Source organism: Gymnodraco acuticeps, unplaced genomic scaffold, assembly GCF_902827175.1.
Source record: "Gymnodraco acuticeps unplaced genomic scaffold, fGymAcu1.1, whole genome shotgun sequence".
In the NCBI taxonomy this organism is placed as follows: Eukaryota; Metazoa; Chordata; class Actinopteri; order Perciformes; family Bathydraconidae; genus Gymnodraco; species Gymnodraco acuticeps.
Window position 1 is genome coordinate 275,281 of NW_022991672.1, and position 17,117 is coordinate 292,397.

Below are 17,117 nucleotides of genomic sequence, written 5' to 3' on the forward strand. Positions count from 1 at the left end.
ACGGAGCTGTCTCGTGTGGACAGACACTATCCGGTGAATATTGCGTGTGGACGGAAGCTTTTTTGCGTTTGCGTTAATCCTATGCGTTTAGCCGTTTTCGTCCTCGTGTGGCCGGGTTAGGGTTAGTCTCACCTGTACAGGCAGTGCTGGAGTGTGTTCAAGGTGAAGAATGAGATAATAATCATTAGAAGCAGTCCAACCAGTCAGATCGCTCTCACTGACACAGGCTGCAGCCATCCGACACTTAGATTAGCTTAGTTTAGCATATATACTATGAAAAGGGGAAAATAAATAGTGAGTGAACAAATACACATTTAAGTGTACTTAATATATCTCTGTACAAAAACTGAAATGTAAAAACAATTTGGCAACTTGTTTTGGTCCCAGTCAAGAAATAGCCCGACCCATAATCCCCTGTTAAACGTCTTATTGATGTTTTTACTCCTCTGATTTGGTATGGATTAAACAAACTGGATTCAGAGCTGCTGATAGGTGGATTTTGTTACCTTTGGACTGGCTGGATTTGTCTTCCCCTGTTTCCAGTCTTTATGCTAAGCTAAGCTAACCAGTTGATGGCTTTATTTCTAACAAACATATACAGCAATCTTAATATCTATGATTGGATGATACAAGAGGGTTTTAAATAGTTTATAAAGCTTCAGAAGAACCAAATCTATCAGACAAATGTAGTTAAGTAGAAATGGTCAAGTACATTTTTTTAAAGCTACTTTCCCTAAATTGAGAACTAGTGAAAACTGTACTTCAGTTAGTACATTTAAATAAAAAAAACACAACAAAAACATTCTTTGTTCCTTTTTTTTAATCCATTGAGGTTTTGTTCAAACTTTACAAGCAGTGTTCAGAGAGGTGGACGAAATACAATCAACATAACACAACAGACAGCTGAGATGTGACATTTTAATTACCCTGGTTTGTTAAACCATTGCAGCCTAATGTTTAATGATCAGATATTGTTCATTTTCCATAGGGATGTCCCGATCACCTTTTTTTGCTCCCGATCCGATTCCGATCCCGATCATTTGATTTTGACAATCTGCCGATACCGATTTTTCCCGATCCGATCTTTATGCAATGCATCCAACGCGATGAATTCAGCTACCTTGGCTGTTATCTCTTTGGCCTTGTCACTGTTCTGGGCCAGTTTCTCTTTCCTTTTAAAAGTCTCTGAAAGGTTGTTTCAGTGCCGTTACCTGAGTGGCCGCTGTGTACTCGTCGTGTTGTTGTTGGTGTTTGTTTCTCAGGTGGCGTATTAGATTGGTCGTGTTGAGCGTAGCTCTGTTCTTTCCACCACGCGGAACCTCCGCCTTGCAAACATTGCATCTGGCTGTTACACTGCCTTCGCTTTCAATTTTATAATACTTCCAAACTCCTGACATTTTCTCTGTCCCGACTCCCGAGTCACCAGCTGAACGTAGCCTCTCGTTAGCTTGCTGCTACTATTAGACACTGCGCCCACTCTGTTGCCAGATTTGAGAGAAATAAGCAACCAGGTCTGAAAACAAGCCCAAAAGAAGCAACACATACATGATGTTGTGTCATTTTAAACAAAAACTAAGGCCTCAGGATGACTTTAAGACGTGAACATGGTCATTTTTGTTTTATAACATTAAATAATAAAAATATTTTATAAAAAAAAAAAAAAAATCCCGATCCCCGATTTTTTTTCTCCCGATTCCAATCTTTTGAAAATCACGAGATCGGCTCCGATCCCCGATCACGTGATCGGATCGGGACATCTCTCATTTTCCAAGTAACTGTTTATACATTTTTTTACCAATATATTGTAATTAAAGCATGAATCCTGAATCTACCCCTTTTAAAATATACCCATAATTGTTTCCTTTTAAAATTATTAAAAAAACAAGTGCATTACTTCCACTAGTAATGTTTGCAAGTATGAATCACTTTTTGAACACACAATTCTGAGACAATAAATACTTTTCTTGTCCCCCTGACATATAAAGAAGTGGTAAAAGTTTATTTCTGAGTAAATAGTTTTCTGATCACTTCAAGTCATGACGGAAGGTAGTGCAATCCGTAGAATAAACTAGAGTACATTAGAACATACTCATCAGTATTGTGCGTCTCATCAAGGTGAACTATATGTGATCAGACTCTGAAAAATTAACAATGTGTACAATGTACTTCCCCAGTTGAATACATGTATTACATTTAGTGAGAGTGACTCTTTCTGAAGAAAATCTAATGGTTGTTCTACTCAGTGTGATTGACAGGAGAGATGATCAGAGGGGCAGAGTTTTTACCACCATCATTAAAACAAGGACCAAAATGAGGGTAGAGTTTCTCTTTGAAGCAGCAGCCAGTGAAGGAGTAGATCAGAGCTGCAGTATCAACATCATAAAAGGAGACCAGACCCTCCTCATAATCCACAAACACCCCCACCTTCTCAGGCTGAGACTTCAGAGAGAGACGGACTGGAGGACCAGCAAAAGCTTGGTACTTATTTTCATTCCTCAACACTATCACCCAGTAACCTTTCTGAGGAACCAGTATGATGTCTCCCTTCCTGTTCATCGACTCTCTAGCCACTCCTAGAGTCCACTCAGTCTTCCCTTGAACCTGAACCTCGTAATAAAATCTTCCTGAAGAGAAACTCTGCTTTGCTAAGACACGAGCACACCGATCAAATCTCTCTGGATTGTCTGGAAGATTCTTCTTCACATCACCATCTTTAACTTGTTTTCCATCATCAGACAGGATGAGTTCAGGATGTGCTGTATCAGGATCAAGAGTCACCTCCACCTCATACTGCTGGACCCTCTTCAGCTCCACCTCAGAGAGCAGCTTCTTCATCTGTTTCCTGAGCGTCTCCTCCAGCTGAGTCACAGCTCTCCTCACAGTCCCCTCATATGAAGGTGGACGGACCCTGACTTCTGTCCAGTTCTTGGTGGGTGGAGCAGCGTTCAGGGATGTGAAGCTTTGGAGGAGGTGGAGCTGGTCTTCAGAGCGTGAGAGCTGCTCCACCTCAGAGCTTCTCTTCTTCAGCTCAGAGACTTCCTGTTCCAGCTCTTTGATGAAGCCTTCAGCCTGTTCCTCTGTCTCTCTCTGCTTCTCTTTGATGGTGTCGATGAGCTCGGCCTGGCTTCTCTCAACAGACTCCTTCAGAGCGGTGAAGACCTGAACACCATCTGCTACCTCTCTGTCTGCTCCTTCCTTACTGAGCTCCACTGAGCGATTCATCTCCTGAATCTTCAGTCGTCTCTTCTGGATCATCTTCTGAATTTCAGCCTCTGTCTTCCCCAGCTCAGCCTTCTTTCCTTCATATCCTTCTTTCAGAGGAACAACATCATGTGTCTTGTGGTCTGAAACAGTGCAGAGCATGCAGACACACACCTGGTCGGTCTTACAGAACAGCTCCAGCGGTTTATCGTGCTTCACACACATCCTGCCTTCCAGGTTCTCCACAGGGTCGATCAGCTGATGTTTCTTCAGGCCTGCTCTTGTCAGGTGAGGCTCCAGGTGAGTCTCACAGTAGGACTCCAGACACACCAGGCAGGACTTCAGGGCCTTCAGTCTGGTTCCAGTGCAGACGTCACAGGGAACTTCTCCTGATTTGACAACGTGTTGCTCTGAGCTGCTGCTGCTGGCTTTCTGTTGAGCTGACTGTCTGAACTGAGCAGCCATCTCAGAGATGAAAGTGTTGACCAGCAGCTCAGGCTTAATGTTGAACACCTTATTACAGTTGGGACACTGACTCGGGACATTTCTATCCCAGTGTTCAGAGATGCAGGCTTTACAGAAGTTGTGTCCACATGGTATGGTGACTGGATCAGTGAACACATCCAGACAGATGGAGCACAGAAACTGATCTTCAGTCAGCAGACAGCTGGCAGCAGACATGTCTTCTCTCTGGGGAAAAAAACACAACTCTAATTACATATTCTCTATTTGCCAGTTCATAGAGTCCTACTATGAACCCAAACAGGTAAACTACCCCAACGTTTTATGTTAGAAATGACAAACATAGACCAATGACAACCAACAACATTTACCTTTTTTGTCTGTAAGAATTACAATTTAAGTTCAAATGAAATCTGGAAAATCATAGCAGCATTCAGTTTAAACTCTACGAAACACAATGTGTAAGCTCTAATACTGTTGGGGCATTTTGCCATTGTTGAACAGAGAAGTGAAACCTCCTGCTGAGCATCACTGAAGTTAATACTAGTTGTTAAAAAACAATAAACGTTATCAGCTTCAAAAGGCAGACAGCAGTTACTACAGAAACAGGTTCAAAGCTCAAGGCTACTAACCACAGTGTCTACAAATTATATAAGATGAAATATGTAATTGTCATGCCTTTTATAAGCAACACTTGTAACATAACACCAGATCCCTTGCTTTGGACAGTCCAGAACAAATCTACTATTTAGATACTACTTTGTTTAATAAAGTCAATTATAAAGATGTTTTCAAATACAGGAAATATGAAAATAAGTATAAACTAATGCTAGCTGTGACTACCCGATTTGCATTGCGCATGCGCGAGATTGGCCGCCATATTGGACAGCTACATAGGCAACCCAAATAGGACATTTGTTTCGCAAAGCATACAAAAAACCCACAAAAAAACCCAACAACATTAATCTGAACGAGAGATATGAGTTAATGTTATTACAATGTGACTTCACTATTATTTAACAACTACTTTTATTGAGTTAAGTACAATCTCAGAACAAGTGAGGAATGGATTTAACTTCTGTTAGACAGCTATCATACTGAAGACATATTTACTGTGAATGTATGCAAAAATGTATGGCATTAATAATTCTAATTACATTAACTGTGAATGTCTTTCATTTTGTTTCAAATAAAATACAATTGCATAAAATATTTTTGTAGAGATATTTGAGATGTTTATGACTGTTTATGTTTATATGGCGGACCATCTCGCGCATGCGCAATGCAAATCGGGCAGAGATGCAAATCGGGTAGTCACAGGCTGTATGCTCTCTAACCCAACTTAACCATAGTTTACATTGCAGTTGTTTTGTGGCTGTTGCTAATTTAAATGTTGAGGTTTTTATCTTAACTGACACGTTTCTATTGTGTAATATTCTTTATATGGTCAAACGATGTAATCCAGTCAGATTCAGATTTTAATCCAACTTTGACTAAATGTTTAGTAAGTGATGTGTCTGTAGTGAACTCACCAGTGTTTGCAGAGTCCTGCTGTGTTGTTGAGAAAAAGCTGCTGGATTCAGTTGTGTGTTTCTTCAGAGAAACAGAGACGTGTCTCGGCTGCTGCTCTGCTGTCGCTCAGACAAACAACAGCTTTCATTTCCGGGAAATGGAAACTCTTCTCTTACAGTGTGGTTCAACCTGTCAGTGACAGTTTGCTAAGAGGGAGTGGAGGAAGAACTGTTGAGGCTTGTTATTTAACTTTGTGACGATGCATTTTACAGCTGATCCAAGAGGCTTTTCAAATAGTGTATTGAGCATAAGTAGGAATATGTTCTCAATACATAAAGAACATCTCTTTACACATCTGGAGATTCATAGCTATATTTCACAACGCTGTGTTATGGTCCCTGTTTAAGAGCAGCTGGTGAAACACTTCCTCCTCCCTGAACAGACGGCTTGAAAATGGGTCACGTGATTGTTGACTCGCATACATTTGATATGTAGTAAATCAAATGTATATTTATGTTGGAATATATCAAAATGTATCCTAGGAACTTAAATATAATAATAATAATGATGTGTTCCTGTCCTCCTTCAGTCTCTGCAGTGCTGCCGGCAGTCATGTTCAGGTAGAGAACGACCGGCTAAACGGCGGCCACCATGCGGAAACATCTGGAAAGGATCCGTTTCCGGGGCCAGAGACGGGATGAGTTCCCGGATCTGGCCGATTCTCCCAACACCTCCGACACAGAGAGCAACGAGGAGGTCGTGAGCAGACCTCGAGTCTCCGCCAGAGATTCAGAGGAGCTGAGGGAGGCGGAGGGGGAGCAGAGTGACGCTCAGGTACACAAACACACACAATATCAACCAGGAGTTTAGAAAGAAACATGTTTATCTGACCCTGAACTTTAAAGAGTCCTCTCCTGCTGATGTTCAGGTGTATATCAGTATGTAGTCTCTCTACTTTAAAGAGTCCTCTCCTGCTGATGTTCAGGTGTATATCAGTATGTGGTGTCTCTACTTTAAAGAGTCCTCTCCTGCTGATGTTCAGGTGTATATCAGTATGTAGTGTCTCTACTTTAAAGAGTCCTCTCCTGCTGATGTTCAGGTGTATATCAGTATGTAGTGTCTCTACTTTAAAGAGTCCTCTCCTGCTGATGTTCAGGTGTATATCAGTATGTAGTGTCTCTACTTTAAAGAGTCCTCTCCTGCTGATGTCCAGGTGTATATCAGTATGTAGTGTCTCTACTTTAAAGAGTCCTCTCCTGCTGATGTTCAGGTGTATATCAGTATGTAGTGTCTCTACTTTAAAGAGTCCTCTCCTGATGATGTTCAGGTGTATATCAGTATGTAGTGTCTCTACTTTAAAGAGTCCTCTCCTGCTGATGTTCAGGTGTATATCAGTATGTAGTGTCTCTACTTTAAAGAGTCCTCTCCTGCTGATGTTCAGCTGTATATCAGTATGTAGTGTCTCTCCATGCTTTAATGTTCATGAAGCTCTTTATTTTGCTGCAGCACCTCTTTTCACCCTCTGTCTGAAACCAGACAGACTGGAAGTATATGGTAGCATACAATAAAAAGTAAAGGTGTCTTACAATGTTTCTTTTTGTGTCCTACGTATTCAGACACCAGGCTTCACTTACATAATCATGTCACTTATATACAAGTAGTTGAGTTGTATGATTATGTCCAGAGATACCACCTCTCAACTAACTCGTTGCTTTGTCATGTGTGTTTTATTTTTATTTGACTGTGTGTGTGTTTGTCTCTCAGGCCAGTCATGCAACTTGTTTGTACTATGAGTAATTCTTTAGGGCCTCTTACAGTTATTGAAATGAAATCAGGAGGAAAATAAACAACCAAAAAGACTGCAAATGTGTAAAATCGATAAATGTAGTGTAATATTTACCTCTAAAATACAGTGGATTGGAAGAATATGGTAGCATTAAACAAAAAGTACAAGTCAAAGTGTCTTCAAATGTTTCTTTTTGTGACCTACTTATTTAGACGCGGTTTCACTTACTGTAGCTTATATACTGAAGTAGTTTAGTTTTATGATTAGATCCAGAGATACCACCTGTAAACTAACTCGTCTGCTTGTTATGTGTGTCCGTATTTAACTGTGTGTTTGTCTCTCAGGCTAGTCATGCATCGTTCTCTGCTGCTCTCCACGACGACTCCAGGACGGATCTCAACGAGGTCAAAGGTCACCTGGAAATCGCCTTGTTAGAGAAACACTTCTTAGGTGAGTAATCTGACCTGAACTGCACTCCACTGTGTGGGGTTTCTTTGTTTACTTATGTAAACAAAGAAACAACATATAACAATATATAATAATCTGTGTTTTTCTCTTTTAAACCGGATGTTATTTATATTTTTTTATATATTTATCTTATGGGGCTAATATTCTAGTGGGGCTAATATTTAGTCAGCCACCAATTGTGCAAGTTCTCCCACTTAAAAGATGAGAGGCCTGTAATTTTCATCCTAGGTACACTTCAACTATGAGAGACAGAATGGGGGGAAAGAATCCAGGAAATCACATTGTAGGATTTTTAATGAATTAATTGGTAAATTCCTCGGTAAAATAAGTATTTGGTCACCTACAAACAAACAAGATTTCTGGCTCTCACAGACCTGCAACTTCTTCTTTAAGAGCCTCCTCTGTCCTCCACTAGTTAACTGTATTAATGGCACCTGTTTGAACTCGTTATCAGTATAAAAGACACCTGTCCACAACCTCAAACAGTCACACTCCAAACTCCACCATACCTACTGTGAAACATGGGGGTGGAAACATCATGCTTTGGGGCTGTTTTTCTGCAAAGGGAACAGGACGACTGATCCGTGTAAAGGAAAGAATGAATGGGGCCATGTATCGTGAGATTTTGAGTGACAACCTCCTTCCATCAGCAAGGGCATTGAAGATGAAACGTGGCTGGGTCTTTCAGCATGACAATGATCCCAAACACACCGCCCGGGCAACGAAGGAGTGGCTTCGTAAGAAGCATTTCAAGGTCCTGGAGTGGCCTAGCCAGTCTCCAGATCTCAACCCCATAGTCCGTGTTGCCCAGCGACAGCCCCAAAACATCACTGCTCTAGAGGAGATCTGCATGGAGGAATGGGCCAAAATACCAGCAACAGTGTGTGAAAACCTTGTGAGGATTTACAGAAAACGTTTGACCTCTGTCATTGCCAACAAAGGGTATATAACAAAGTATTGAGATGAACTTTTGTTATGGACCAAATACTTATTTTCCACAATAATATGCGAATAAATTCTTTAAAAATCAGACAAATGTGATTTTCTGGATTTTCTTTTTTCTCATGTTGTCTCTCATAGTTGAAGTGTACCTAGGATGAAAATTACAGGCCTCTCATCTTTTTAAGTGGGAGAACTTGCACAATTGGTGGCTGACTAAATACTTTTTTGCCCCACTGTATATATATTTCTTGAACTCAGTTTTATTTAGACATTTTCCTCTGAAACATATTGTTGTTTTCTTTTTTTTGTATTTATTTTTATTTTTATTGAATAACTATCGTGATAGTAGTATTATAATCACCACTATTTTTGTTATTTATCTTGAATTTATTTGGTTCTCTCTTCTCAAATTAACCACCATTAATAAATAATGTCGCTACCTGCAACATTTCAATAAAGACAATATAAACAAAAACACTTAAATACACAGAATGTTTTAGCCAGGTTAAAGCTGATTATTGGATCTTGAGTCAAGGTTATTTTATTGGTTTAATTTAGCATAAAATAAGTTAAAGTAAAGTGTCCCTTTTTAAATCTGTGGCTGGGAGAGTTGTGTGTTAATTGGCTGTGGACTCATTCTGGCCTTTAGCATCACTTCAGGGTTAAATGCCCTACAGCACAGATGCATGCTGGGTAATCTGTCAATATCTGTTCGTCAGCTTTACGTAACACACACTGCTAATAAGCCTGCTTAACCTCGTCACACACACACACACACACACACACACACACACACACACACACACACACACACACACACACACACAACACACCAATAAAGAGTTACAATTATATGTTGATTGATAATACTTTCTACTTTTACTTGAGTAACATTTTAAATGTAGGACTTTAACTGTAACGAGTATTCATACACTCTGGTATTACTTCCTCTGTACTTTTACTCAAGTACAAGATCGGAGTACTTCCACCACTTCTGTTTGATGTTGATTTAGTTTTGGGTTAACATGAACGTGTCGTGTCTCATCCTCGTCTGTTTTCAGAGGAGGAGTTGAAGAAACTGAGAGAGGAGTCAACGTGGATTCACTGCGGCACGAGCTGGAGAGAGAGCGCAGCCGCTGCAGCGAGCTGGAGGCAGAAGATCAACGACGTGCTGAAAACCCAGGTTGGTTATTAAAGGTCACCTATTATGCAAAATCCACTTCTTCATGTCTTTCATACATCAACATGTGTCCCCTCTTCTCCATGTCTCTTCTACATCAACATGTGTCCCCTCTTCTCCATGTCTCTTCTACATCAACATGTGTCCCCTCTTCTCCATGTCTCTTCTACATCAACATGTGTCCCCTCTTCTCCAGGTCTCTTCTACATCAACATGTGTCCCCTCTTCTTCATGTCTTTCATACATCAACATGTGTCCCCTCTTCTTCATGTCTCTTCTACATCAACATGTGTCCCCTCTTCTTCATGTCTCTTCTACATCAACATGTGTCCCCTCTTCTTCATGTCTTTCATACATCAACATGTGTCCCCTCTTCTTCATGTCTCTTCTACATCAACATGTGTCCCCTCTTCTTCATGTCTTTCATACATCAACATGTGTCCCTCTTCTTCATGTCTCTCTACATCAACATGTGTCCCCTCTTCTTCATGTCTCTTCTACATCAACATGTGTCCCCTCTTCTTCATGTCTCTTCTACATCAACATGTGTCCCCATCTTCTTCATGTCTCTTCTACATCAACATGTGTCCCCTCTTCTTCATGTCTCTTCTACATCAACATGTGTCCCCTCTTCTTCATGTCTCTTCTACATCAACATGTGTCCCCTCTTCTTCATGTATCTTCGTCCATCAACATGTGTCCCCTCTTCTTCATGTCTCTTCTACATCAACATGTGTCCCCTCTTCTTCATGTCTCTTCTACATCAACATGTGTCCCCTCTTCTCCATGTCTCTTCTACATCAACATGTGTCCCCTCTTCTCCATGTCTCTTCTACATCAACATGTGTCCCCTCTTCTCCATGTCTCTTCTACATCAACATGTGTCCCCTCTTCTCATGTCTCTTCTACATCAACATGTGTCCCCTCTTCTCCATGTCTCTTCTACATCAACATGTGTCCCCTTCTTCTTCATGTCTCTTCTACATCAACATGTGTCCCCTCTTCTTCATGTCTCTTCTACATCAACATGTGTCCCCTCTTCTTCATGTCTCTTCTACATCAACATGTGTCCCCTCTTCTTCATGTCTCTTCTACATCAACATGTGTCCCCTCTTCTTCATGTCTCCTCTACCTCAACATGTGTCCCCTCTTCTTCATGTCTCTTCTACATCAACATGTGTCCCCTCTTCTTCATGTCTCTTCTACATCAACATGTGTCCCTCTTCTTCCATGTCTCTTCTACTCCACATGTGTCCCCTCTTCTCAATGTCTCTTCTACATCAACATGTGTCCCCTCTTCTCCATGTCTCTTCTACATCAACATGTGTCCCCTCTTCTCCATGTCTCTTCTACATCAACATGTGTCCCCTCTTCTTCATGTCTCTTCTACATCAACATGTGTCCCCTCTTCTTCATGTCTCTTCTACATCAACATGTGTCCCCTCTTCTCCATGTCTCTTTCTACATCAACATATGTCCCCTCTTCTTCATGTCTCTTCTACATCAACATGTGTCCCCTCTTCTTCATGTCTCTTCTATCAACATGTGTCCCATCTTCTTCATGTCTCTTCTACATCAACATGTGTCCCCTCTTCTTCATGTCTCTTCTACATCAACATGTGTCCCCTCTTCTTCATGTCGCCTCTACCTCAAACATGTGTCCCCTCTTCTTCATGTCTTCGTCTACATCAACATGTGTCCCCTCTTCTTCATGTCTCTTCTACATCAACATGTGTCCCCTCTTCTTCATGTCTCTTCTACATCAACATGTGTCCCCTCTTCTTCATGTCTCTTCTACATCAACATGTGTCCCCTCTTCCTCATGTCTCTTCTACATCAACATGTGTCCCCTCTGTGTAAAGAGACTCTGAAAGTTTCAGGAACAAAGATTCTCTCTCTTTTTGATCCATTTCTATAAAAACCTGTCTGAAAATGAACTGATCAGATTTTGGCCACTTTATGATGTCATAACGATGTTTTGTCTTGTGTAACCATTAGCAAATCACCAACCAAGGTAAACCCCCATTATCACCTGAATCTCCTCTAGAGCACCATTGAGTTCTTTGTAACCAAATCTCTCTCAGAGGGGCGTGGGGAGGGGCTCCTTATTTTCATCTAAAGTAACAGACAGAGAATCAGCACTTTGGAAACAGGGCTGAAACAGAGGTGATTATGGGATGCTGCAATGATCTGTTTGGTGTTTCAGCCAATCAGAGACAGGCTCTGGATATATCTGAGACCTGTGATATATTGATGAAAAACAGTATGATAGAGGACCTTTAAATAAAAATAAACGTTTTTTAATGAGCTAATGCTAACCATCAGACAGAGCGGTTTGTTCCTGTAGTCTCATGGCTGAATCTGATCACCTGAATGATCGTTTCTGTTGCTTTACAGACTTGAAGACTCACCTTCACAAACGCCTAAAGCCCCGCTCCCTTCTACATCTGCAGCCAGCGGTACAGGTGAGTTTATCTTTTTCTTACATTACTCGTTATCGTTCAATATTTTTGAAATGTAGTTTCATCAGTCATAGGATGTTCGAGTGGTGCAGGGATGATGTATCTTTGTGGGCCAAAACGGAAGTAAGCATCGCAAGGGCTCCCTAAATAAAACAAAAAGCCAATGGGATTTTACCAATGGATTTCGGAAAATTGCACAAAATAATCTCTTGATCAAACTTTTATGATAATTACTTGTTTGGTTCAGCAGGATAATCTCCACATATTAACACCACTTTTATAACAATTGAAGTGTAAATGCAATCTCCAGAATGAAAAAGCTAATGTTAGGCTATAAAGAAGTCACATGACTTCACGTCACTACCGCTAAGCTAAAGGTGGCTAATATTGGGCTATAAAGGAACTACAGCACGGTCACATGACTTCACGTCAACACCGCTAAGCTAAAGGTGGCTAATGTTGGGCTATAAATGAACTACAGCACGGTCACATGACTTCACGTCACCACCGCTAAGCTAAAGGAGGCTAATGTTGGGCTATAAAGGAACTACAGCACGGTCACATGACTTCACGTCAACACCGCTAAGCTAAAGGTGGCTAATGTTGGGCTATAAATGAACTACAGCACGGTCACATGACTTCACGTCACCACCGCTAAGCTAAAGGTGGCTAATGTTGGGCTATAAATGAACTACAGCACGGTCACATGACTTCACGTCACCACCGCTAAGCTAAAGGTGGCTAATGTTGGGCTATAAAGGAACTACAGCACGGTCACATGACTCATTTAGATACTTGTTAACAACCGCCATTTTTAAATTCAGCAGTGGGGTATTTACTGACGCATTTTATTTCGTAGGACAACACTTTTTAATCTCTTCAGCTTGTGTTAACCACAGACCTTATTTCAGGCTCACAACCAAACTATGGTAAAAAATGTTGACTTCAAGACGAGTGAACAGGAAGTTGTAAAATGCCAACTCATTTCCAGGTTTTAGGACTCATTTCTTCACCACTCTATACTAAGACCTACACATAAAACCACAGAACACGAATGTGAGTAACACACATGTAATTGTATGAATAAAATGTTCTTGTTCTTCTATAGATAAGTAATTATATTGTTTATAAAATCATAGTTTAGGTTTTATTCGTCCAGATTTTTCAGATATCTGTGACTGATATTTTCATACAAGGCAAAGTCTAGTATAAACCTCAGTGTATAAATGTGGTGAAATGTCAACAACCATGTAACCTCCATCTTTTCTTCTTCTCATCTTCAGACAAACAGAAGGACACTTGGTCCAGCAGCTTCCGGAAGTGTCTCTACGATAGATTTGGCGTTTACATCGAGGACTTCCGCTTCCAGCAGGAGGAGCAGACGGTGGAGACGGACGAGCCGCTGAGCGCCAAGAGGTGAGGAGGGGAAACACAGAAACCCTAAAAAAAATAGATGCGATTCATTTCATTGTTGAAGACAAGGGCTGTAAGAAATGTTTTATGTTTCAGAAAATGTATAAAGAAAGTGTTATTAGACAGTATGAAGTTGACTTTTGATCGTGTTCTGCTTTCATGTTTCAGTATTTGTAAGCAACTGTGACTGAAAGAATATTGCTTTTATTTTTTAATGCACTTTTTAAATATGTGTCCCCGGTGTGTCGGGGGAACTCACGCAGCGTCAGAAATAAAACCCTCTCTCTTTTCCTCCGTACCGTAACCAGCAAGAGAGAAAGCCTTTGAGCTCCATACTGTTTCAGAAATAATCCTTGATAATCCATGATATGGCGTTTCATCACGGCAGTATTTAGTTTAGACAGTAGCTGCCGGGTCCCGCATGAGCTCAGACCCCTCCTCTTTATTTCGAAAGCTCCTTTTTTTAGAATTTTTTTTTTTTTACCAATTTTTTTTTTTTTTAAAGCTTTATATCCAACTCAGCACTTTTGAAACAGGAAGTGAAACAGAGGGATATGAGGCATGGCTAGAATGGGTGATCTGTTTGGTATTTTGAGCAAAACACTTCATAGACATGTTTTTTATGTATTTTTATATATCTGAGACCCAGTGGCGGCTGGTGGAAAAATATTTTTGGTGGGGCTGTTGATATAGTGAGTAAAAACATTTTTTTTGGGAGAAATGACCCCTTAAATTAGGACTTCTGGTGATGTAATGGCGCGTTTCCAGTGCAGCGCGGAGCTCGCTTTAATGCTGCGTTCAGACCGGACGCGATGCGAATATTCGCTTCGCTCTAAACGCTCCTATCGCATCGCTCTAGTCGCTCGAGTTTCACCGCGGCTGCCAGCTGTGTTTACTCGCATCATTCAAACAAGAGGCGCTGGCTCGGGAGCTACAACTACAACAAAATGAATATATTTGACCGTGATTAAATTGTAATACACGTTTCTAAATGATGCCGACGTAACAACATACTGATACCGGTTAGTAAAAACCATGAATTAATGCTTTGACAAATCTGCAGACAGACAGCAGGCGAAAAACCTTTTAGAATGCTTGTTTTCTGAATGGAGCTTGGCTAAGCTAACGTTATATATGTTCCGACCGTCCACACTCACAACAACGGCCTATACAGACATAAATAAACCAGTGACTGTATTCTCCATGACACAGACAGTCTGTGGTTTGTACTTGTTTAACTTTTGTCTAGTTTCTGAACAGATCGTATCTGTCCCCGGCTGTTTGAAGAGCAAGCATGGGAAACAAAAGATAGCATTTACCTGTTTGCATCCAGCTAGCCATGCCTTTCTGGTGTACCAGCTACGTGAGAAGCCTCGTTGATACGTTTTGTCTTTTTCACGAGCTTGCTGTGATGTATACAAATCGGGTTGGTCCGGTCCAAGGTCTTTAAGCAACAGTTTATCTCCCAAAATTCTCCTTTCGAAAGGATTGGAGATTAGCTCTTGAACGGAATTGGGCGGGGACCAAGGTCCGGCGACTCCACCTGCACACCATTGTCATCTAACTACTGCGTCACCTTGGTCACTCACGAGTCTAAAAAACAACTCACGTCAACGCACGTAAGCAACGTGGGCGCCAACGTGAGCGCCCTCGTGACCAAAATATTTGACGTCGCTGATTGGCTGAAATTATGTTTCGGCGGCACAGTTTACTATTGAGACTTTTGCAACGTGCTGGTTGCTGCTGTTTGGCTCGGGGGCTCCGCCCGGTAATGATAAACTAATGCCACGGGCAAGGCCAGGCAGGAAACATGTGACTTATCAGTAACTTTAGACATCGTAACACCATTTTAAACGAGATTTTATTGTAGATTATACATTTTACTGATACCAATTGTATGATATTTACCTTGTTCATTACAAATACAAATATAAAATATATATATTTTTTAAATATATATTTTTTAATTTTATATTTTTTTTAATATTTTTTTTTGTATGTGGGAAGAGGTGGGGCGGCGCCCCTAGCGCCCCTATGGGCCGGCCGCCACTGCTGAGACCTATGCTATTGCCTACAAATAGCATGATAGGTGACCTTTAATACTAGATAGATGTAGGTCCTCTTAAGAGTATTTGAACTTATTCTGTACAGTATGCTTCATTTAATATTTATTATATTTTTTATAATATTTGATTTTAGTTTTTTCTTCGTCTTTTATAAAAAAAATTATTTTTTATTTTATTATATTTTTAACTCATGTCTGATGCCTGTTAACATGCCGCTGTGACGAACGAAAATCTTTTTTTCATAAGGTTTTATTTGTATTCTTTCTGTTATAAAAATAATAGATCTTTATTTTTGTTTTTTTTATTTAATTATATTGTTAACTCATGTCTGATGCCGCTGTGACGAACGAAAATCCCAATTTGTGATAAAAACAATGTGTTAAAGCTGAATATCTTTAAATAAATACATCCTAATCAAACATGTGGTTTCCGACACACAGGTTGACTGAAAACATGAGAAGACTCAGTGAGTATTAATACTTTCTTTCACCGTTCATCACAAACAATACAGAATACAAGAGCTATCAAGATACATCTGTGTTTCTCTGCGTCTGTGATTGGTCAGTTTCTGTTTTTTTCAGAGCGAGGGTTGAAACCATTGTCCAACTTCAAGAGGAACCTGACGGCGCTGTCCAGCTGGTACTCCGTCTACACCTCGGCCATCGCCTTTATTGTGAGTTCAGCCCGAAGGTTACTGATGATGATAATAATAAAAAATGATTTGTGGAGCGCTTTTTAAAGGTCCCATGTCATGGCCATTTCTACTGATCATAATTCCAGTGTTGAGGTCTACTAGAATACATTCACATTGTTCAATGTTCCAAAATCACATTGGTTTCTCATCCAGCATCTCTGTATAGTCTGTGTATTCACTCTCTGTCCTACACGCCTTCTTGGAGCTCCTTTCATTGCAAATGAAAAAGAAAACTATAAAGTGTATAAACAACTATTATAGTGTAGAAAAATATAGAAAAATAGAAAATAAACTAATGATTATTTTGATCATGACGAGTTGTTTTTGAGGAAACTGAACATTTTTGGGATTTATAAACATGCGATTTATTTATTTATTATTCATTTGGTAAATTTCAGATCCATATTTTCTAAAACGCTCCTATCTTTTCATTTATTAAAGAGGTCCTGTAGTGTTGTATAGGATTTAGTGCATGTAAATGGTCTGCAAAGGGTAACATCTGAAAGTTCCCCCCAGAGGGAGTTTCTCGCCGACACAGTCTCAACAAAACATTTAAAGAAGGATACATGTATATTTTGAGCATTCATTTTGAAGTTTAACTATACTTTGTTGACTATAAATATTATAAAAAGACAAAGAGTTTCAGTATAAGATCAGATTTTACACTCCAGTTGAAATGTTTTTCATTTAGTCGTGACCTCATCTTGATCCGTGACACCTTTTAATTATTGCATCTTCATCTATTAGTGTGCATTCACATGAATTATCTACATAATATATAAAGACACCTTAAAAATGTGTGTGTGTGTGTGTTGCAGGTCTACATGTATGCAGCGTGGCACGGCTGGGCCGTCCCGATGTTCCTGTTCCTCGCCATCGTCCGACTCTCTTTAAATTATCTCATCGCCAGGTCAGTGTAAGCCCCGCCCCT

The 17,117-nt window shown here is 40.3% G+C and overlaps 1 protein-coding gene and 1 pseudogene across 1 annotated transcript; one reads left to right on the forward strand and one right to left on the reverse strand.

Annotated features, from left to right (window-relative positions):
- Positions 1–1,672: 1,672 nt before the first annotated feature.
- Positions 1,673–5,328, reverse strand: LOC117534495 (E3 ubiquitin-protein ligase TRIM39-like). The gene is made up of 2 exons (XM_034198702.1): positions 5,196–5,328; positions 1,673–3,889 (listed from the first exon to the last, which is right to left on the reverse strand). Exon 2 carries the CDS (start codon positions 3,880–3,882, stop codon positions 2,236–2,238), a length of 1,647 nt encoding a protein of 548 aa, XP_034054593.1. The 5' UTR covers positions 3,883–3,889; positions 5,196–5,328; the 3' UTR covers positions 1,673–2,235.
- A 469-nt stretch (positions 5,329–5,797) lies between these two features.
- The window catches only part of LOC117534488, a 47,079-nt pseudogene continuing 35,759 nt past the window's right edge, over positions 5,798–17,117 (forward strand).